The following is a 24,885-nucleotide window of genomic DNA, read 5'->3' as shown; positions in this document are numbered from 1 at the left end:
TCTCTTACCTTTGGGTCGATTTTCTTAAAACTAGGATCTTCTTCATCCACCTCAAAGTAGAGCTCAGAAAGAGTGATGGAAAGAGTGCCTTTCACTACTACTGAGGGTGCCACAAGCTGAGCTGGCGTGCTGAGGGCAACTGGACCTGCCAGAGCGGGAAAACACCAGCAATGTTCAAACTGAAAAGAACGCGAGTGCAAATCATTCGCTTTTCAAGCCAAGAATATTAAAATAAAGCAAAGAGCATAGCTCTTCCTTCGAGAGCAAAACTCTTTTTATCCTGGAAAAGAACATATGTGATAGATTTGCAGTGTCTCTGTGCTGCTGAACACTGAAGCAGCTACAATTGCAAACTGCTGCATACATTATACAGAGCTGGCTTTAGCATGGCAGTATTTAGCTTTTACTCAGACTTGGTTTTCCTCCTGAGAAACTTCGAGACTTTGCATACCTTCTGTTATATGCAGTACAGAGAGTGCACACACGAACGCTTGAAATGTTACTGTCTGATGTGTTCTTTAGTTACCAGAAAGTTTCCACAGCTTTTCATAAAGATGAACATAGCAGTCAAGGCTCAAAGTTGTCTAACTGTAAAGTGTTCCCTCATGGATGGTAGAAATCTATTGTTAAGGTTACACAATGTTATAGAGCCTAAAGTAAAATGTTTTAAAGATGCTTTTGATTCCACTTTAAATATTGTTCAAGGAATCCATACAGTGTTAGTGTAGCTTGGGGACTGTGGGAGTAAACAGCTGGAGGGTTGGTTTCCAACTGAATGAATTTTTATTGAAATAATCACATCTCCACAGGGCTTATCACAGGGACAAATCAGACTACTACTGAAAACAATAGGTTCAGCATAGATCTGACAATGCAGAACCTATTATATAAACTAACACATACGGAAAGAAAACAGGTTAGGTTTGTCATCCAGCTGATTAAGAGGTAAGGAAATGAAGTTACTCGGCTGCAGTATTATCTGACTTTTGTAAAACAGTGGAAGAAATTAAATTGACACAGACAATTCTGTTTTAATAAAGCATCTATAAATGAGGTACACACGTTCAGGTAATCAACGTGAGAATAACTGACAAAAAATTCAGATGAATTGTCATTTCCATCGATTGTTAGGAGGGTGATGGTCCTTAATCTCGCATCAATCTCAATGTGTGCCACTAGGACAAAAGAAGAGATGCTCTGCTGAGATCAGTGCAGCTTTGCCCTCTATTCCCAATGTACAAATACATTGTGTTTGCAGATGGGCATGAGATAGCTGTGGAACTGCCATGATTTCCCAAAGCTCACCCCCACAAATGGATGAAATAAGCAGCTATGTGTTCTTTTGCTGTCTCCCTTTACCCCCTGTACATTAGCATGTAATCCAGAGGAGAAATAACATTTTTTCAATCACTCGCAGACATTCAATTACAGGGCAAGCAGACAGCTGCAGAAGCTGGGGCAGTCCAGGTCCTGTAGAAGACCCCTGACAATTTCCACTTCATTTCTAACCCACACCACTTTATTAGTGAGGATTACTTCTTAATCCTATTGCCATTGTCAAGATTATATAATTAAACTCCCCTTTCACCTCTATTACAGTATGAATGTATTACTCGAACCAATGAATGAATAATAGAAGGAACCATGAAGAAGGCTGCTGAGAAGGAAGCTCATTTTAGGGAGGGAAAAATAAAAGATTCATATACAGAAAATGCCATTGCATCATTCTCCTGTTAGTTTATTTTACTTTACTCTTCCTACGCAGGTTTTCGTTATTCATTATGCCACATTTTTAACTTTGCTGCCTTTTTTTTTTTTTTTTTTCCTGGAAAAAAGAGGAGTGGAATGCAGTTCATGGATAAGCAAAATGCCAATAAATAATCACTTTCAGCATTTTCAGTGAATTATATGTCTGATACGTATCAATGTAAGATTATACTACTAGCTTCTATGGGAACCAGAATTATCCAATAACTAACAATTTTCTTCAAAGTAAATGTACATGGGATACCAGAGGAGAAGCAAATGAACATGGAGAAGTTTGCGTTTTCCTTGTAAAACTCACGTTCCTCAAATAACAATGGAGACGCTTTGTAACTCCCAGTCCCTGAACCACTGCTTACTGCAGTTTTCCATTTTGAACTGTACAGAAATGGATCCACTCCACTCAGATTGCAACATCAGCAAAGGCTGCATGTGACTGTGTAAAATTAATTAAGTTCAATGACCTGAAGTATTATTTCTCCTTCTTCTTCAAAAAAAAAAAAAAATAAAGAAAAAAAATAAAATGAAGTCTAATAAGACTACAGTCTGTGAAGAAAGAAGAACTTCAATGGGGGAATGTCTAGGGATTTAAAGGAGTTAAATCCAGTGAGTATAAAAATCCTTCACACTCAAGTAAATAACAAATATGTACGATTTTACAGACTCAGGAAAAATATTAGAGGTCTCAAAAGCCTTTAAATACAGACGACTTGCCTAATTGTCCACTAGGTCTAATGATTTGAGTGGAATGAGATCAAAAGAAATCAAAAAACAAAGAAAGCCTGTTTCAAGGTAAAGTTACTTTCTCTAAGGGCGGTTTCCTAGAATATGGACATCTACTTGCAGAAGCAAGGAGGTTATAAAAGTCAGAGAAAGAAAATGCACCACTCTCCTCAAATAAACCCTCAATATCTGAGGTGCACAGAAAATTATCTTAATAGCCCAATTATGGGAAGCAACAATTTATCAATCTGTATCCCAAACCATGACTCACTGCACAGACTGAGAGATCAGAACTTGAACAGGAAAGAAGCTGAGGAGAAAATCAGATAGGTGAAATTACCCGTTAAGTTCTCCACTTCTCTCTCCTCCATGAATGACATGATATCATCATCGCCTTCCAAGAGAATCTCACTTTCTGAGTTCTGGTTTCCTAAAACTTGACTCTTGATGGACTGCTTTCCTTTAACAAGTATATCCTCATCGGGAGCTGAAATGAAAGAGAGACACGTTGCTGTCAGTCAGGTCTCAAAGGCAGCAGTGACAAGGGAGTGCAATTTTTTTTAAATGAAACTTCAGGAAGAAAACTGTTTAGGACTAGCTGTGGGAAGTACCTGTCTTAATCCTCTAATGTTAGGACACATCTAGTTTTAATCCTATTAAGCCTGCTCAAAATTATCCAGTGCTCTCTCCGCAGCGTTTAACTCTATTTCAAGTGTTTATGACAGAGGGGAAAAGGACACAGCAGACTCCCTTCCCCTGCAGCCTTCCCAGGGAAGTGGAGATGGAGGCAGGTCCCGACTGCCCGGTGTGTTAACCTGACTCCCCAAACCCATGGTTCAAGCACGCGGGACCGCCACTGAGATGGAACTGAGCACAGCCCGGGGGGACAAGGCGAAGGACGGTGCCCAGCGGGCCGGGAGCGGCGAGACCCGCCCGAGGGCAGCGCAACAGGCGGCCCCTCGGGGAGGGGGAAAGGGAGCCGGGGAGGGGGCGGCCAGGGAGCTCCCTGACGGGGCGGCACAAGTCGCCCGGCCCCGCTCCAGGCAGGGGCTGCTCCCGCGGCATCCCGGTGGGAAACCCCCCGGGAGTGGGGAAGGCGAAGGGGCGCGGGCACCCGCCCCGCTGGAGCTGCAAGCCCTCGGATCCCTCCCGCTCCCGTTCGCGGAGCGGTCCACCGGGAGCAGGATGTGGACTTTGGGGGGTGGGGGTGTGTGTGTGTGGGGAGACGAATCTGCCCCAGGATCGCGGCTGGAGGCGGGGATCAGCGTGCACCTGCTTCCAAGGGGCACAGCGCTCCGGCATCACCGGGGCAATTCCTGAGCTCACATCGGGATTTTTGGAATGGAAGAGAACTGGATGGACTTGGAGCGCTAGTTTCGCCCTGCACACGGTGACCGGGCAGGGAAATGTGTCACCGCCGTGCCCGGGCAGCGGCACCCCCGCCCCGCACGGCCCCGGGAGCGCTGCCATCTCCCATCTCCCCTCCGCGCTGCTGCTGCTGCGCCGTCCAAATCGGGTTTATTTAAACTACAAGCTCCAAGCAACAGCAGGAAAAAGAAAAAAAAAAAAAAAGGAAAAAAAAAAGGAAAAGAAAATAGGAAAAAGCAACAAGAAAAAAGAGGAAAAAGAGAAAAAGGCAAAAAAAGGAGGCAATTATTTGCTCTACACGTAAGTTTTCTGTTGCTGCTGTAAATGCCAAAACACAGCAATGTATGTGTTGGGTTTTTTGTTGGTTTATTTTTTTTTTAAGGTGAAAATAAAAATATCGTGTCTTAAAGGATACATTGAGAATACCCATGGCACAGCCGTGTTTGAAAAACATTCACCAAACAAATCAGGACCAACTAACTTCAACACACTGGTTGCTGCCCTCTTTGATTACTGCCACACTTGATTTGAAGCTCTATGGGCTTACTCTAAAAAATATGTTAATCTGCAAACATTTACAGAAGGCAGCAATGCCCCAGTGGCAATACGAAAAGTTTAAACTGTTTAAGTAAATATATGCACACAAAGTGCAAATAATAAAACTTTTCAATTACAGAAAAGTAAAAAAGAAATCCAAGCACCATCAAAAAAAAAAAAACAACACAACCAAAAACCAACCAACAAAAAAACAAACCCTGACAATAAAAAAACAACCACAACAACACAAAAACCCAAACAAAATACCCTGGTTTTGGTTTAGGCCTTAATCTTACAAAAAACTAAAACAAAATCAAAACAACCCCCCAAAACAACAATAACAACAAAAACCAAACAAAAAAACTAAACAAAAACCCCCACTCCAAACCAACCACACAAAAACACTAAAGGAAATTTAACTTGCCATACAATATAAAATGCAATGTATGCATGATCCTTTCTGCCCTACCAATATGTGCCACTTGTAAGCAAGCCTTAAAAAAAATTACTGTAAAGCTTTAACTGCATTGTACAAACACAAATTTTACTTTCTTGCAAAATGTGCACATGTAAATAATGATAACTTGGATTCTGGAGTTGTTCAATGTGAGTTGAAAACCTTCTTGTCAGGGAAAATATGCGGCTGATATTTAGGAAGGTTTTCCTGTAATTAACTCCCCTTGAGGATTTTCAGTTAGCAGCAGTAAAATTACCATCAGTGTACTAACACACACCACATGCACTCTTACTCACTGCCCTACCAGCACTCTTAAAGATCAAAAAAAGTAAAATAGAACAAAACCACCTCAGGATGAAGTCCAAGATAATAAATTCTTCTCTTTTTCCTTTTTTTTTTTAATTTTTTTTAATCCTTTTTCTTTCAATGAAGGCGAACTATATTTGTTGTTTCAAAAACCCCATCTGCACTGTACAGCTCTGCCGTTTTTTGCTTCCTTTACTAGAGTCTGTGTTATACTGAAGATGCTATTTCAAACTAGCCCTCTACCTAGTCTCATTTAAGATTGAATTCAGAGCCAAAATCAAAGCTTAATACTTTTACACTTAGCACAACTTGTCCATAATGCTGCTATACCCTTCAGTCTTTAAGAAAAAATATAAGCAGTACGACAACTTTCAAACCAAAGATGACTGGATAACAGAAATATACAACTCCTACCTCGTCCTTTTCACTTACTCAGATTTTATTTCTTTCCTCAACTAATGATATTACACTGATTCAAAACCATACATCTTACATAACTGCCTTTTTAAAAAGTGATTTAGACCATAAATCTAGTTCACTTTCATAAATTTTTGTCATCTCTTTGCACACAATGTTAGCTACCCACATTTCCTGACATGCATGAAACGTGTGTACACACAGGCACAGGAAGATGTAGGGCCTGTCTACACGCCTGCAGATATCAGCCACTGGAAGGCAACGAGACATCACACTCTGAAGCAGAATCTGCTTTTTCTGTACTGACTTGAATAAAGCACTACATCTGTAACCAACACACACAGGCTCACGTGAGGATCTGTACAGAACACAAAACATTCCACATGGATTCACCTATTCTTCTGCAGATAAATGCACTTGCATAGGTAGGCCACAGTCCAGTTCTCTCTATGTATTTACTGACCAGAGATACATATGACAAGGCATTACATCATGTGACATGCTCAGTTCCCATACATATCCATAGGGATATCACACTGGATTTCATATTTCAGGCCCCAAACCCTGCTCTGCCTTTTCCAACCCAAACCACTCTGCCAGGCCTGCGTATTGTTGGGGTGACCGGAGCTTCTGGCCCCAGTCCTGCAGATCTAAGCACACATTCAAACACACCTTTTCAGGATCAAGACCTCAAGGCATGGCCTGTGTATCCCACTGACCATAACAGCCTGCTGGCAGAGTATTAATCTAGTACAGCAATTTCATTATTATAATTCATCGGTGTAATTCCATGCAATCCTTCCCAAACCTCTCTGTAAGACTCAGCTTCTTCAAGCAGCTTTTTGCAAACAGATCTCAGCATCTGCAGTGGGTTGTGTTTATTCCAGTTAAATCTCTGGAACACTTAGGCATAAAAATAACAGTTTGGCTTACGCTGCTGACCAAGCTCAAGACATTGCTAGAATGACACATTATTTTGAATTGTCTGCCTACAGCTCAACCTTACATGCAAACTACAGTTTTTAAAAGCCATTTGAGAAATAAAGTTTTCAAAAGCATGATACAGGTGTTACTGTGGGGTTTTTTTAAGACTGGTAAATATACTAGGAAAAGCAATTCAAAGAAAAGGTGTATTAAAAAACCCCTTATTATATACATGTATTTTTTTTTTACAAAGGGCTCCTTCTAGTCTTCCCATTTATTTAAAAAGATAACAATGGAAAAACCAACCACTTTCACAACAGATTTTTAAAATATTATTTTTAGGACCTCTTTTTCATCCCTTGAGTTAAGGCAAATAAAACTAACCAGTTGACTGTAATACTGCAGGTGATCAGCTGCCACTCCTTTGCAGCCACAAAGCCCTGAACACTCCACCTATTGCCTTGATGGAAATGCTACAGACTGTCAGACTGGTTTAATCCCCCTCTCCTCAAATTTTTAACAAATGACAATTAAAAACCACAACAGATCACTGGTTAAAAAGCTCGATAAGGTATTTTCTAGCAGCTAAAGATTCTCTCATAAAATCTTCCATTTGGGGGTCAATTTAAAAATACCAACAGGTTTAAAGTACTTATTTTTTTTCACATCTATATAAGTATTTTGGTTCCATTTCTAAACAGTAGGTGAAAGGGAGAATAGAAAAGAGTTAACTCTTTCCATCCCAAACTTTCTACCGAACCACCTTCACCTCTCTTTCCTCTCCTCACAATACACTATTAGACTGACTTTTATAAATAGCCAGTTCGGAAGAATCTTTTTTTTTTTTCCCCTTCCCCTTTGAAAAATTACCTAAAGCCTTTTTTTCCCAAGCAAGTTAATGTGAACTTGGGAATGGCAATTAAATTGTCAGAATTAAAAAATTTGTTTTTAACTAGAAGGTAGCCAGAAGTATAGTCATGGGGCTGGTATTGATTGTCTGAACAGAGAACATTAGTCTTCAGGTATTTATTCTGCCACCTCTGCACCAGAGGTTCTCCTTCAAATCAAATCAATCCCTGGAAAAGATTGGTTCTTGCTACTAAGACACATAACTAGGCTGCAACAGAGCTGATTGTTGTTGTTCTCTTTAGGTTTTACTGAACAAAATCTGAGCTTCCGGTTGTTTCTGAATAATTTTCATAGTTGCAAATTGGGATGACTCCTACACTGTGAGCTCCCTGGGATGGAGAATACATCTGGCTGTATTTGAAAGATACTAAGCAGTTGATAATGTTTATCTTCTAATGAAAACTGTGCAAAAATCCATGTTTTCAAGCATGGTTACTGCAATAGCACTTTTCCATTATTTATGCATTATTTTCCCCTCTCCCTTCTGGCAAAATCCCTTATGTCCAATTTTAGGTTTAGGTCTGGTATGTTTTGAAAAAACCTCAGATAGACAGTAGGGAACCTTTTACACACTATCTAAAAACACTTTTGCTTCAGAGACATGTAAAATTAATTGAAATGGAATAATTAACGATAAATTATTGATACAAAATCATAACATACTGGAGAAAATATTCTGCAAATCCTAGGGATAGCTACACCACTAAAACAGGGCCCAAAAGTCTGGCTGCAAAAATCTGAAAATAATCAGATTTTCTGTCATGAAATTAGTTAATATTAGACGTTTATAAATACTATTCAGAAAAAAATAGATCAAGTGACCACTCCAGTCGACCTTTCTGACAATTATACCTTCTGAGACCCAACACCCCCCTCCAAGCCAAAACAAAACCACCACACTAAAAAAACAAACCCAAAATGAAACACCAAAACCCCCAACTACCTTTGCATTCCTATAAATTATATATAGTTTCCAGTTGAACTTGAGCTTGTGCTTTGGTCATCTATTTTACACCTTGCCAGTGGAAGGACTTGGAACGAGACAGTTGCATTTATACACACACTCAGGCAGATAACAACTATCTATATTTTCAGAAGTCACATTAAATAATGACTTAATGCAAACCGGAATATTCGCTGGATAGATGAAGAAACAGAATGACAAGATAACAAATGCAGTATGCATTTAAATTCAGAATAAAGGAAACTAAGTATAATAGAAGACTGCTAAGGATGTCAAAATCTGAACAGAAAGGCAAACAGAAAACAATTAGCTCTATTTAGATTACCAGGGTTAGCTACCGGCCATTCCTATTAGCTACCTATGAAACAGAGCTACTTTTATTCACTCTTTCTTTGTATTGACAAAAATTGTCGTCCTGTCAATTACAAACTGAGGATGAGACATAGCCCTTGAAATGTAGCATGGATTAGTGAAAATATCACATTAGTATGAAATACAAAAAATGGCATTACTGTGTCTTTATTTACAGAAGAATTAGTTATGCAAATATAAATGGTTGCTCTAAATATTTTTCAGTAAAAAGAGGTTTAAAATTTTGATAGACAGTTTAAAGACTAAATACGAAAACATAAGTAGAATACGTGAAACTGCGACAAGATCTATTGATTCTAAAGTACTCACAATATTAAAGGAGGAGGGGGACAGTTGTTGTTCATCTATGGAGTATTAAACGGAAAAAAAATTAAGTGCCCTTAAAGTCCATGGCATAGAAACAACACCCAGTATTAAGACCAACACGCTCCAAAGCAAAAAAATGGGTTAATTAATTCTACATCTTATTCCTCTTTCTATAGCCAAAGATGTAGGGCTCTACAAACATGGCTTTCAGATCACTTTATTGACTATTCTCTGTACGGTCATTTATTTTAGAGGACTGATGTCACATTTGGCATTATATCAGCTGACATATTGTAGACATTTTCTTCCAGAAATGGCTCTTTAAGGCTGAGTGCAAGAGGTTAAGATGCCTGACGGAAACTAACTTCACAACAGTGATGTTCTTCTATATTCATAAAACAGTCTTTATAATCTTAAATTAGCATAAAGTTTATGCCTCCGCGTATAATTTGCATGTGTATGTATGCAGTAATTCATAAACTAAAAAAGAAAAAAACCTATCAAATTTAAATTATTATTTTCCATGACACGTACCTTCAAAGTGAAGGGTACTCAGCTTTAAATATAAGCAACTTATTTTTAAATACAAGAAAGATTTTTCCATCTTATTAATGTATCTTCATGAGATTGCAAAGACATAAAATTCTATACTAAAACCCAAAGTTCATTAGCTTTGGGTGTGGTTTTGTTTGACTGTTTATATTTTTATTTAATATAGAATTCTCAAACTGAGAGTACTTACAAAACTCAGTTTCATAAACTGATTCTCTTCTAGAGCAGACATAACACATGAAACTGAGTGATCCCTGATCACCAAATAGGAAAAAATCCTGTTAAAAAAAGCAATCCCCTATTTTAAATCACTACGTAGAAATCGTCATTACCATTTTACTGCTTGAGCAGTAACTCTACATCTCAGCATTTCCTACTGTTTATTCCATATCAAGTTCTAGCAGAAAAACTCGAGGACTTACACATAAGGAAATATCTGTACAGTTTAACTTCTAACGTATCTGTAATGATGGGCAGATAAGTGCTAAGGCTCACTGAAATAATTGCTGCAGATTTCTGAACAGGAAAGACCTTCTTCTGAAGTTACTTAAGTATAAATAGGTAATTTAGAAGGAAGTGTAAAGTCCACGGATTAATGGCAAAATTGCATCCACTTCTCTTCTGCTTAGTGAACACTGTATTTGCAGACATTGCATGCAAAGCACGCACAAGGTGCCAGCCCAGCTAAGATGTAAGAGGGGGCTCAGCAAACACTGCTTATATGAAGGAACGGGCAGTATATCCTTGTATCGAACGTGAAACGCAACGACAAAAGCCTTGGATTTGGGACCATTTCCCAGCATCTCACAAGAGGGAAGGTCTAGTCTTTGCCACCACGCACTGTAACCTGCTGCTGGTGGCAAGCGGCAGATTTTACACTGACCATGTTCTCCGGCCGCTTTGAGTGTCGCTTCAGGATGTGTCGATCCGAGGGGGTTACGCACAAATCGTCGCCGGCGCCGCAAGTCATCTTCCCAGTAGTCAAGGCGCCAGAACTCACGAGGACGACTACAATGAAACAGAGGAGCCACATATGTTAGCAATTATCAAACAGCATGGTAGCGCTGAATTTCTGCATAAAGCTCTCCTTGTTTGCGCTGCTTTCGCCTTTTTTTTTTTTTAACCTCCCCCCTTTCTGCAATCTTTTACTTAGGTATGTCCTTGAAAATAACAATATCACCTTCCAGTCTAAGGAACTCCTTTCCCTTTTTTCTTGGAAGGTGAAATGAGCACTAAATACATCATTTTGAAATGAATTGCTGACAGTGTGATCAGTTTCCCCACACTCTAGTGGCATGTGCTCCGATTTCAGCCTCATTTCAGCCTCAGCAGGGCACCTTTCTCAGTGACTGCATTTATAAACCAGAATAGGGAAAAGGCTATTATAAATATGGTATAGCATTACCTATATTAATCAAAGTCTGTCCCCCTTCATTTTTCTTCCTAATTTGTGCCTTTTTGCACAAGGTCAGTAAATCATGCCATGAATTCTTGGTCCAGAAAGTGTTAACTTTAATGAATACCTCAGTTACATGGTTATGTATGTGATAATAAAATATTACTCTGTTTAGATGTGCAGGAATTTAATTAAAATAATCTCTTAAAATATTCATTACATTTAGCCCCTGAGGCTTAGAACAACACGAGAAAATGCATTTCTTTTCCATTTACTGTTTTTAAATAAACCATTCCAGGAGAGTGAAAAAGCAATCTATTTTCAAGCAAATCAGATTGCATTTCTGGTTTATGTAGTTGTGTTTTTACATTTAATTAAAAACTACATGTTATGATGTGTAATAATTGCTACACAGAAGGCATACTTTTAAAAAATTACATCTAGAAAAGGTTATATCAAATTCATTATTTTCCATTGTACGCTCCAAATATACGTAGATCTTTTTAATATAGTCATATATAAGTGCCAGTTACTATCTTGTTAGATGATCATGAATGAATGCCACTGTGAAACAGCATTTTAGCCCAGAGAATGTATAAAAAATGCCAATTTCAGGTATGGCAAGTAAACAAACAGAAAATGCCTGAGGCATAGAAAGCCATGATATCCTGAAAACGCGTATGCCCAAATTAAAGAACACTGATTTTGTTTGTTTACATAGCTAGTATTAAAACAACAGATGAAAATGCATATAAATTCCATTTCTGATCCAGGAGCTAATAGAAAGTATAACTGTCAACACTGACAACTAATTTACAGATCACAATGTTAAAAAATACTTGGTATCTACATTCCTAGCTTTGAGGTTTAAAGGCAGAAATGAGTTCTATTTAAGGTGAACTACAGTTTCAAACAGGTAGTAACAAAAGCCAAAATGATTTGTACAACCCTACTCTCAAACACAATTTGTAAACATTCAAAATTCCAACTGAAAAAAAAATTATATAAAAATGGAGACTGGTGTTGCATTCTTCATTAAAATTCTGTGGCTTTTTCTACACCAAAGAAAAGGCAGTGCTAGTCTTCATCTTCCTGATTTCTTAATTTCAGAAAAATACTGACGTATTGGAATCAAATTCCCCAGTATCATATTTGCACACTTAGTCTGTATTATAGTCATGCTGAAATTGGAATGCTCTAGTTGTAAAACCCAACGATTTTGGAATAATCGACCAAAGAAAAATTATAAAACACAAGAAGCGATAGGTTTATTCAAAGGTGGATTAATAACTTAAAATTCTCCATCAGTGTTTATAGAAAAAAGGCAGAACACAGCTGGCTATGTGCATGCCTTTGATAGTCGTAGAGCCCGGATAGGCACTTCATCATTCTGCCTTCCTACATTTATCTGTTAAAATTATTATCAAATATCAGCCAGGATGCAGTCGTGAATCACAGACCGCTCCTCGTCTTCAGGGGAATGATACAATGAGGGTCTATTCATCAGCGTGGCAATCGGCACGAGTAATTAGTTCCCTCGACTGAGATCTCCTACAAAGCTCATTTCAGTCGGCACCACAAACATATGACAATGAAAAGCTAATGGAAGCCGCTAAAATTTGTTAACCTCTTCTGCCATCAATCCTTCTGGTATTCCGTGCTACAGTATTATGCAAAGATGGTAAATTATTAATTTGGCATTCATCTATCTTTCCGCAGTTTTGATAGAATTAAGCGATGCCATTCTTCTGGGTAACAATTGCAATTACAGCACATTACAAAACTATGCAAAAATTATTAGGAAAATAGGTAACAGTGATGAGGCATGAAGTATTATCCTGAAACACAATACATCTTTAGTCCCTTACTTTTATTTTCAGTTTGGCACATAAAATTTGCATAGGGTTCCATCTCCTCCACTGGTGCACTGATTATTCACAAACAACTACATATCAGCTACGATTGTGTATTTAAGTATTTGTAACTGCTGGCAACCATTGCATTGTAAGATTTAAAAAAAATAATTATCTACGCTCTACACATAGAAAAATATCCAACAAAACCCTGCAAAGCCAAAAACAAACACCAGTCTTGACTAATTCTTACAAGCGAGCCATTTTTGAGAGCAGCTACTGGGAGAAATGCATATTAGAACCAATTTAAGCCAGCGTGCAATATTCCAGAACACCACCTTACTAGTAAGATCAATTAACCACTGCAGTCCCATCCCCAAAAGGCAGTATTATACCACATAGACTTTATACCACTGCAGCTAGGGGGAGACAGACATAAATATTGCTCTGATTTGGGCAGAACTGACTGCTGACAGACTGAAGGATTATGAAGCAGAGGATCAAGGAAGCAGATTTTGGAAGCAGTACAGCAGCACGGACTACAGGGGACACATGACAGCAGAAGTTTCCAGCCCTCCAATAAAGGCTGCCATATGGACTAAAGGTGCTATATGGACTGGATCGATGAACATAAGTACTCAATTAGTCTAAGTGCAAGAGCAACATTTCTCAGGGGATCAGGGATTTATGAATTATAAATCATATGATTTGCATGGATTTGTCAGGGCCCCCTATAACATGATGCACAGTAATTAGTGGTTCCTTAGTAACAATATTGACTGAATAGAAACAAAGCTTTTATATTAAATGTTTTGTTCAAAGAGCATAACCATTATATTGCTTTATTTTTCAAACAGTTTCCCAAATTACCAGGCTATGTACTCAGAATTCAGATAAAAACCTTCCTCTCAGTTCCATGCAACTAACTTAACCGCTAAAATTGTACAGAGATGAGATTAAATATAGAATATTTCCTGTTTCCTCAGGACTTTGTGTCATGAAAAAAAAAACCAAAACAAAACAGTCACTTCACTTTGGCCAATGAGAAAAAGTCTGAATGCTTACTTATCTTCACTCCAGGAACAAGAAACCAATTTTCCTACCAGTTTCAAAGATTTAAGGCAATTTGTAACAAAACATACCAACTGCTGTACTCGTTTTCTTATGAAGTTAGAACAAAGGAATTTTAGGCAGGGAAATTACCTACTGGTGATCATATACTATAGATTTTAATTGAATCTAAGCAGTACCAGAGAATGACAAGAGGATCATGCAACTGCTGAAGAATCACTTCTTGTAATGTCTTATCTATTGTGTGTTTCGAGATACTCTGCTACCCCTAAGACCACAGAAAAGAAACACTCAAACACACTAGTGTGGTTTGTAAAGGGGCTGTGTGAGATGGGGAATAGGAAAAAAAATGCAAACCTACAGAAGCAACAGTTTGAGAGGTCCTAGTGCTGTACAGGCTACCAATCCGCTGAGAATGGATTTTAGCACACCACAGAAGCCCCCATTCAAATCCTTAGATTAGTAGTAACTAAACAAATACAGCACAGAAGAGAGAAACAAAGAAATTGAAAGAAAGGCAAAACAGCACCATGTTACAGAAATTATCTGCAGAGACAGAGGATGACTACAGCTCTAAAAAACTCTTCTCTCTAGAAGGCTATCTAGTCATAAGAGCAAGAAAACACACTCCTACAAAAGGCAATTGCAAGAAACTTAAATGCAGATAAACCTATGTGAAGATACCAAGATAAATTTCCAGATTACATACTCCTTGGAACTCTAACTGTAGAGTTAAGCAGGTGAGTCAATCTCTGAACCTAATCAATCCTAGGTCTCTCCACGAAGACTATCAGCAAGGCGATCAATCACTGATGACAATTTCTAAGGTGTTAGTGTTCAAACATGGGCTAAATTAGTGTCATAGCCAAAAACAGAGCGGCAACACCACTTATTCATCGGTAACAACAGGAAAGATTTGAAAGGAAACAAGAAAGACGGCGGCTCTGTGATTTCTCCATCACCAACTGCATGCCTACTACAACTTCTGGTTAAAATTTATTATGCACTTCAGTTGCAATGGCTCATCAAATGCAGAATGTCAGGTGTTCCTTCTAAATTACACAAAACAGCAATCATAGAATGCAGATAGCAATGCACAATTTTAAAGAAAATATATGTCAGATTATTTTCATGGTGTTCAGGAACACTTCTTGGTCTACATCTAGGTAACTTTCACTTCCATGTAAAATGCTTCAAGAACTCAATCCAGATATCTCCTATGAGGATACACAAACATTTTTTCTCAAATCATTAAAAAAAAAAAAAAAAAAAAAGCAAAAGCAAAAAAAAAAAAAAAGTAGCATTGGAATCAAATAATCATAGAATGGTTTGAGTTGGAAGGGACCCTGTTAGAGATCATCTAGTTCCAACCTCTCTGCTGTGAGCAAGGGCACCTCCCACTAGACCATACTGCTCAAAGTCCTATACAAACTGGACAGGAACTTTTCCTGGGATGAGGCATCCACAACTTCTCTGGGCCAACTTGCACCAGTCTCACCAAACTCACAGGAATTTTCTTCTTAGTATCTAATCTAAGCCTGCCCTCTGTCAGTTTGAAGCCATTCCCCCTTGTCCTATCACTACATGCACTTGTAGGAAGTTCATTTCCAGCTCTGCCATAGCCCCTTTAAGTACTGGAAGGCTGCTAGAAGGTCTAGTAGCCTTCTCTTCTCCAGGCTGAAGAGTCCAAACTCCCTCAGGCTTTGCTCATAGGAGAGGTATTCCAGCCTTCTCATAATCTTGGTGGCCTCCTCTGGACTTGCTCCAAACAGGTCCACGTCCTTCCTATGCTGGGGACCCCAGAGCTGGATGCAGCACTGCTGGTGGGGTTTCACCAGAGCGGAGCAGAGGGGCCTGCTGGCCACCCTGCTTTTGATTCAGTCCAGGATGCCACTGACTTTCTGGGCTGCAAATGCACATTGCTGGTCATGTCCAGCCTCTCACCCACCAGCACCTCCAAGTCCTTCTCGGCAGGGCTGCTGTCAATCTGTTCATCCCTCAGCATTGATCTGCTTGCCAATTAAAGATAGAAGTGCTGAAGTTCTAAAAAGTACTGCAGAAATTTTGGTGGAGTACCTCCAGCAGACTGCAGGACACCATGTTAAGTAAGAGGCTGCTTTACCTTGTAAATTTAAATCCATTGCATTTTCATACAGCTGTATGTCCAGAAAATTAACTAAAATCTCTCATATTTGGCATGTAAGTAAAATGCAAGGTATGTTCCCATAACTGACTCAATAAAATGCAATTGCAGAAAGCAAGTAAAATATTTTCTGAAACCCTTCAATATTCTTGTAATGAGCTTTCACAAACTGTAATGTAAAAGAGCAAGATACACTAGAGCACACGATCAGCATACTACTACGTTTGTAAACACTAATCTAAAAAATGTTTTATGCACATCCAGATGTATTTTCAATTTTTACATGAACAAAAAAACATACTTCGGAAAATAAAACACTGACCTTAATGATATTAAAGCAAACACTGAAGATGTAACTTAAAGCAAGTTCTCAGCAGCACTACCAAGTTCAACATTTCCTTACAGAGATGCCATGTGGTAAACCTAAATCAGAGTACCAGTGCAGTAGGGAAAAGAAGTTTTTCAATAAATAAGGTTCCTGATCTGATTCCCACTTTACCTGTATTATTACCAAAGCACACAGGAAAAGGTTTGATTAGTATCAAGTCAAAATTGCAGCTAAAACATTATTTGGCCAGCTAATACACAATGTGTGTATTTCACAGCACTTCACTGATAATGTATCTGCTTCAGAACATTAAACATTAATTAACTCCTGATAAGTGCACTGAGATCTTTGGAAACACTACCTATATTACCCATACTTTTCTTCAATGGGAAAACCAGTTAGAGTTCTACTCTCCCTCACTCAGTTGCCTGCTCATAAGCATTGCAGTCAGACTAAACCGTATGACAGTAACTATCTGGGATTGTTAGAGTTCACTGTTTTTATTCTGTTTTATATCAGTAATCGGTTTACTCTGCAGCCTCACCAGCAACTATGTAAATAAACATATGGGGAAAAAAATGTACAGGTGTGAGAAAGAAAGGAAGGGATGAGGAAGAATATATTTGATATAAAAAAAGACGTATCATGTAATTGTACTCCAATATAAGCAGTCTCTGCCTTCTAAGGTTATCTTTGTTTTCCTCACACATAAACATTCATATCCCACAGTTTCAGGATACAGACTTCCACAAATGGAAATAACTGGGTATCCTTAAGAGAAAAACATCATGTGCAGGCAGCTCTTAATCTCTGCCACAGTCATGGCTGCAGTAACAGGAATTGGTCATAATAAAGGCCCAAGGCCACTGAGAACAACTTCCTCGGCATAATATCAATTATGCAGAATGCTAATGTAATCCATTAAATCAGCATAGCCTATTAACTTCTTCTAACCCTTTTCCAAGAAAGCATTTAGCTTTGTCTATACAGGTGTGTGGAGGAGGGTTGTGGGTTCTTGTATTTACAGGAGAGTAGTGCCATTCTTCTTTATACCTTTTAGAAGAAGTAGATGTAAAAAGCAGGCTATGAACTTCTGGCACAACATCTTCATGGACTTAGGACAGAACTAGAACTCTGAGGAACTCTGCACAGCAGGCAGGGGACCTTTGTACAGTTTAAACCTAAGGTGCTTCCAGTGTAGAGGAAAAGATGCGAACGTCAGTAAGGGAAGCATGTCTTAGTAGATGTTTCGTGCTATTTCCCCTTATAAACAAGACAGTACAAACAGCACAGATCTGTAATTCCTAGATTTGCATTTTAAAACCTTGTAGAAATGCTGTTTGTATGCTTTTATAAAGTAAATACTTACGATACTATCTCTTTGTCTCAACCACCTATTTATTAGGCACTGCAATTCCCTGCCCAGGCTTCCTGATCTCCGTGTTTTCATGGAATCATACCAAAAATCTACTCCCACCTAACTAGCACGCAAACAAAAGTAGAGGAACAATGCCAATTTCAGGTATCACAGAGACTCTTTTCTGCACTGACAAGCTTTGAATTCCTCATTTAAAAAGCAATCCAGAAAAAATGTTGACTATAAATGTTTCAGTCTCGCTCTATGCATTATAAAGCACAGTGTCAGGGAAAAGACAAGCCCACCTTTAAGGTGTTGCTGTCCTAGATAACGGTGTTATTAATCTCCAGTTTAAAAACAGTTCTGTTTAAGTATGAGTTTATGTATGCTCTTCTTTGATCTTTATTAACCCCTTGGTGGCTAACCCCAGCTTTTTGGAAGGGAGCATTCTTTGAAGTGCTGGCATTCCAGGGCACACTGATACTTCAAAGAGGGCTCACTTAAGTACATGGTACAGTACTAATCATGTATTCTGCAACCACTATCTTATCTTAGACTGATCTTATTTTGATCAGTCTAAAATAAAACTGCACTTTCAAAGATGCCACCTTAAAACACGGTTCAATTTGTGTTGCATTTCTGTCAAGAATAATTATAAATTAACTGAAATGAAAACTACTCCACTTTTCTACCAGAAGCTAACATGAAAACTTTCTTCTGGCTTTCAGCAAAAATTAGTTCAGACATGATTCAGACATGGAAGAATGAATGTATAGCAAATTTGAAGCTGGATGCTTTGGCTTAGTTGCTCATAAATCTTTGCAGATCTCACACACACTACACCTAAATACAGTCAATAACATTTGTTTTTCAAAGTAACTGTAGTTCACAGAGGTCCATAAACAGCTATTCATATTGAAAATAACAATAACTACCATAATATACAAAAAATAGATATACAGTGCATCTTGCTAGAGGGGTTTTTTGCTGTTTGTCTCATAATGAGAAAATTTAGTCAGCAGTACTTCATCACCCCATCCTTGCCAAAATGAAGAGTGGAATGTAAGAATAAAGGTTGGAGGATATAATAAGATAAAGGAGGCAGCTCAATCTCTATCTACATAGCTGTTCCTGCTGGTTCTGATGCTTTTACCTTAAGCACATGCATAGGAAGTACCTACATATTCTCTCACTAATTACAGCATCAGCAGATTTTTCTGTGAGGCATAATGTACACTGAAATATCATGACTCAGACTAATTCTTTCAGTAGCTTGAAATCTGAGATCACAATCTTTCAGCATTTGTCGATATAGAGATCAACTGTTGACCAAAACAAGCCAATCTGCTCAGTTTTGTTATTTTGTCTGTACATTGTTCTGACCCCAGAAGTATTAAACACAGGAATTACAGTAAAGTTTTACCCCAAAAAATCTTAGATTTGACCTGGCCCAAACATTTCAGCTTCACCAGCATCTCCTCTAGAAGAAACAGCATGGAATCACATTCCCATATATCTACACTTTAAGAGCTGTGGCTAACCTGTATCCTTTTTTTATAGCTCTCTTAACAGCTGGATACTTTTCTTGCTTCCATAAAAATGTAATAGTGCACCCCTCTGATTCAACAAATACTTTTCTGCTCTATGTTCTTCTACAGGAAGTTAATTTTTTTCTCTTTTATATATATTTTTTCAGAGTCCCTTGCCAAAAAGATCTAAAGTAACTGGGGGGGAGGGGGTGTTTGTTGGATTTTTTTTTTGAGTTTTTGCTTTGTTTTTATTTGTTTTAAGTTAAAATCATTATCTATTAACTACATCAACTCAACAATTCATCAAGCACCACAGAGAGGAGGGTTTTTAACACAGAATAATAAAGAGAAGACCAACTTGCCTGAGGTCTCTAAATGCCTATTTATCAAAAAAACCTATCTTTTTATTGTGGACAGAATTTGAGTGCATCTGGGGAGATAAACAAATTCCCCCTTCAACCTCTTGCTTAATCACAAATCAATTTTGAATATACTTGTCCCTCTGCTTTAAATTATGTTAGGTGGAACAGGCAACTCTCTCAGGTCCACTGTTAAACAGCACCTTGGAAAAGGTACTATCAATTCAGTTTGCAGGTTAGGATATTAAAGCCTTAGAGACACCCAAATTCAACATTACCTGCATTTCTCCTACTCTCTGATAACTAAAATCAAAGCTTACCAAAATAATAAAAAAAATAAATAAAAATCCCAACCAAAATCTAAAAAAATAAAGTATGATTTGATTTGAGGACTAACACTTTTGTCCAAGATTTAATTCCAGATTTAAAATCTGAGGAGGGCAAAATGTGGGAAATGACTTCATTGTGTGATGATTGCAGAAACACATGTAAAAAAGAGTTCAAATAACTGCAAACATTGTACCACGCTCTGAGACAGGAAACAATAAGCACAAGGCAGCAAGACCACTAAGAAGCACATGGAGCAAGACTCCTAAGTGTTACCATACTAGCACAGCATACTCAGGAAACTACAACAGGACTCAAATACCTTTAAAAGGGTTTAACTTAGCAAATATATTTCTCCTTGGAAAGCCTTGCAAACTGTCTCTAAAAAAATAATAACACAGCACCGATTTATGATGGAGCACCCTTTCCTGGACCACAAAGAGAATACTGTATTTACTGAAGGTTTAAATAAAGGAAAAAATAACCTGAACACACACGTTCTCTTCTACTATTTGTAATCAACAAACCAGGAGACAAAAGGCTGGCAGTTAATAGGCACTGCAGAGAAAGGCAAGTTCAAAACTGTTACCTGACAGAGTCTGCATGTGAAGATGCTGCCTGCGAATTGCCCTCGGCAAGGTGGTAACCATCAGCTCACACCAAGTCCTCTGCAGGAGGTGTAAAGAATACTGCTGCACAGTCTGCAAGAACTCTCCGTAAAACAGCACCAACACTGTACACAGAGGATGGAGAAGTAGCAGGAAGGTACAGATGTTAAGGCCTAGATAGGTAGGAAAAACGCATCCAAGGGTGAGGAGCTGATGTTGGAGAATAAGTTAAAAAAAAGTCAGAGTCCCCATTTGGAAAGGTGAAAGTGCATATTTGGGATTCCTGTCAAGAGGTAGGGAAACACTTCATAATTGTTTTATTTCGGAGCCTAACCATCACTGTCCTCCTATATTTGGATAAATATGGTACTATTTTATGCCTGATTACTCAGTGTTAATTTGAGCTGGCCTAAATATCTGGAGCTTTAATTACAGCTCCTATTAGAACTAGCTTAAGCTACTGAACTGCCTCATGAGATACACTGTTGCCCCAAAGGTTCTGAAGGTAGTTACCAGCCTTCTCTGAAAAGAGGCTACATTAATAAAAGAGAAGTGTAGAAGCCTTCCTTATTAATGTTACAAAAGTTACCAAAGGACTACTTGCAGTAAAGCCTGAGCAGTGTCAAGAGTGCTAAACCACCCAGGGTTCTTTTAATACAGTAATTCAAGGGCTCAGTCCAGGATAAAAGCTTGCACATTGACACATCAGAAACCACTGAGAAGATGTAAATATCTTTTCTATAGCTACTTTAAGAGAGACATCTAGCAACAGTTAACTTGGTAATGAACACTTGGACTGAGCAATACAAGAGACACTGTAATATGCTTTCCTCCACATATCCTTGCTTTAATGCTCAAGACTAAGAGTGTTAGCATTTAAATCCAACATTATAGAACAGGATTGATATCAAAGACTGTAAAATGAAAGCTTAAGAAGCAACAAACCAGGAAATGTTTCCTGTTTCATTTCAGTGATTTAAACATGACACCCACAACTTCTTTCCCCTCTGTCAGCATCCATAGAGACAGGTTTAAAAGACAAAGTTTCTTCTTCAGGGAGCTATTACCTCTCTTGACAAGGCTTCCAACCTCTTCCCTCTTTACCTAGCTACTCCTTTACTTGTTTTTAAGACAAATTCACCAAAAAAACCGCCAAACCCCCCAAACCAAACCCAACAAAACCAGACAACCACACACCACCAAAAACAGTAGGAAAGCCAACATACCTCTTTAGGCTTTTTCCTAACATCAAAACAACTTTCTTTAAGCACTTCTTCTCAACACAGTAATCCCATCAAGGAAGGGAACGACTGGACACAACACTGGCATTCATAACTGGAAATAATAAGCCCTACGCAGCAAAGAATTCCTGTCTCACAGCCATTCAGCACCACTAAGAAACACCCCCATCAGAGAGCAGAACTGAGAGATCTGGAGTAAGTCATGCTGGACTGCACACAAACTGCATGGCTTCAGTGGTGCCACCAACCACTCAAGGGTGTCCTCCTGCAGAGGGGGGCCATGGATGCATCCACTGGACAGAAAGAACCTTTTCTCACTAAAAGTCTAACCTGAAATTCTGCATCCCAAAATATCAGCAGCGGCTTAAGGAAGAGTAAGATCAATCTGACCATGTTTCCAGTGGCCAGTTTCCAACTATTTTCAGCTCAGGGGATTTCCTGAGTCTAATGTGGTTTGTCTATTTATACTCCTTCCTCCTAATGTATTTCTCTCTTCTAAATACTCATCCACAGTGGAGAAACAGACTTCAAACAAATCCAGGTATCAGTGGCCTCAACCCCCAAGCTGGGAAGAAATACTGCAGTGAAAAACGAAAAAGCTGGAACTGTGCACATTTCTGGGAATTTCTGTTCTATTGTGTCACTTCAGCAACAAGGTAAAGAGCTCTCAGTGGCTTAGGTAAACCTCAGTTTCTGGACTACAGATTCCATCTGTGTGTATCTGTATCAAGTGTGTATCAAGTATCTGTACAGTACGTGATACTGCTGATATTCACAAAATACTACAGATGGGACACCAAAGAGGAAAATCCTCCTAAACTCCTAAAAAAACTGTAAACGGTGTATTGAAAATCTGGAATGCAAACGTGAGACCAGAACAGTTTTCTGTAACAACTGTACAATTCTCCACATTTTTTGCTGGACATGTTAATTCTTGTTTTATGTAAATTCTTCAGAGAAGATTATTTAGGACCACACCACTGTTAAATTATAGTGCACATACCTATATGCATAATTTAAATATACTGCATCATAATGAACATTTTCTTCCTTGAACATAATCTTCCTCCTGCATATATAAACTGTATCTGTAATTATCTGTAGTCACACCTTTCTCCATTATTCAGCCTTAGAAATAATCACATATTATCACTGCTAAACTAAGCTAACTTCTTTCTTTAGTAGCCTATGATGAAAAAATGAAAGGACTCAAACATTTTGATACAGTACGTAATACAATTTCTCCAGAAACCTTGTTTACAAAGTTTGTTAAATCCATCACAGAAGAAACTCTTAAAGAGAAATCACAGTAAAAGAACGGAAAAGCATGGTTTTTGTGCAATTAGTTTCTCTGCTGACAGAACAGTCAATTCAGACTGACACTCAAAATTGAAAAAAGACTGTTTCATTTCATCATGAAAATTGAATGTTTTCACTTCCCTTGTCAAAATAAAAAGCCCATATATTTTGTAAGAGATTTCAAGGATAAGATAAAATGAGAAGTTTTCCATTGCTGTAAAAACACTAATGTTTTCAGAAGAGAAACTATGCTTTCTCATTTCACGAGAAAGATGAATGCAGCTAGTAATGAAATGAACAGAGCCCTAGAAAGAATAAAAATCATTAATTTACATGCAAACCAGTTTGGGGTTTTTTTAAGTGACTCATGAATATTAATTTGAAGTGTTTCAAGTACTGAATATATACACAGCTACTCGTACTACATTTTTCAACTAAAAAATTAAAAATACAGCAATGAAAACAATGGCAAAGGGACTCAAATAAAACCTGATCTTTTGCTAAAACTTCTCAAGGTCACAGGATTCATTTTCAGTACCATGCACCATTAAAATTTACTTTGTTGTACCAGTCACTAAGAGGGATAGAGAATATGGTTTTCACAAAAGGGATGGCTTTCATCTAGACTTTCACCCTCTTTATAGGGAATAACTTTGCTAAACTTTGGAAATGAAATACATGTGTGAAGCTATACGGGCAAGCAGCAAATCACAGCAATAGCTACAGATTACTTACCAAACCATATGATAGAAGGAACCAATCTTTGATACTAATCGCTGCAAGATGGTATTTTCCCCAAAAATTTCCCATGAGGGAAGGGGACAGTGAGAGGAGCACAGACAGACTGACTAATCATCACAGAGATTACAGCACACTGTACAGGATTTGGAGAAGAAATGAACACATTAACAAATGTAGCTGATTCTTTGGCTGAATTTATTCTGTGACGTAGATTCGATGGCTTTTGAATGTTTCATAGAGAAACAGGTTTGCAGGTAATTCTACTTGCCCAAAAATCTTCTGGCATATAGTTCTAATTTCTGATTATTATATTTTAATAATTTGTATAATTTTAATATATTTCTCTGAAAGGTTTTCTGTCTCTCTCTCTAAAAAACTTTCTCTGAAATGGTCACTCCAGAAAGATTGAAAGACAGAGTCATTGGGGCAAAGAAAGTTCCAGCTGCCTTTCACCAGTGCTCTCTACATGCACAACAACATAAGCAGCACAAAGAAGGACATTATTTCATCCAGATACAGAAGAGACAAAAGAGCCTACATGGCAACAAAGAAAGCATCTTGATGTGGAAGCCATGGAAGATAAAAATGCGAGAGGGAAGGATTACAGGTACATGATCTGCTGGAGATCAAGCAGAGTATACAGGACAGAGCTGGGAATCAGTTGGAGAAGAGGTAGAGAAGGGGGGCCATAAACCCAGGTCTGGCTGAACAAAAGCCTGGGAAAAGTAATAGGAATCTGATGAAGAATTAATGAGGACAGAAAAAGCAGGCAGGCAAGAGGAGAAAGAAAGCTGGGGGGAGAATATTTCTTCTATAATGTCTATTAGGACAATATAGGTGATCCTGTTTCCATTGCTCCCTGAAAGTGAGACCTCATAATTTTAATACTGTCCTACACCATTAGTCTGGTGCTTGTTTGTCATTTTTCAGAAGAGAGGGGGTGAAATACTGTGTGTATGTGTATACTGAACACTTCCAAAATTTCCCTGTCATGAAGTAATCTTGCAGGTGCTCCTTAAAATGGCAAAGATCTC

At 38.3% G+C, this 24,885-nt stretch overlaps 1 protein-coding gene across 6 annotated transcripts in view; it reads right to left on the bottom strand.

The window, feature by feature from the left end:
• LRBA (LPS responsive beige-like anchor protein) overlaps positions 1-24,885 on the bottom strand; it is a 402,779-nt gene that overhangs the window by 175,401 nt on the left and 202,493 nt on the right. For all 6 annotated transcript variants that reach the window (XM_050327298.1, XM_050327300.1, XM_050327299.1 and 3 more), the window contains 3 exons: positions 10,483-10,607; positions 2,828-2,974; positions 9-145 (listed from right to left, as the gene is read on the bottom strand). In XM_050327298.1, coding sequence (XP_050183255.1) covers positions 9-145; positions 2,828-2,974; positions 10,483-10,607 — 409 coding nt within the window. The remainder of the gene's footprint in view (positions 1-8; positions 146-2,827; positions 2,975-10,482; positions 10,608-24,885) is intronic.

Source organism: Myiozetetes cayanensis, unplaced genomic scaffold, assembly GCF_022539395.1.
Source record: "Myiozetetes cayanensis isolate MyiCay16 unplaced genomic scaffold, myiCay2020 scf33, whole genome shotgun sequence".
Classification (NCBI taxonomy): domain Eukaryota; kingdom Metazoa; phylum Chordata; class Aves; order Passeriformes; family Tyrannidae; genus Myiozetetes; species Myiozetetes cayanensis.
The sequence above is the reverse complement of the archived record's forward strand: the minus strand, read 5'-3'. Positions and strand labels throughout refer to the sequence as shown.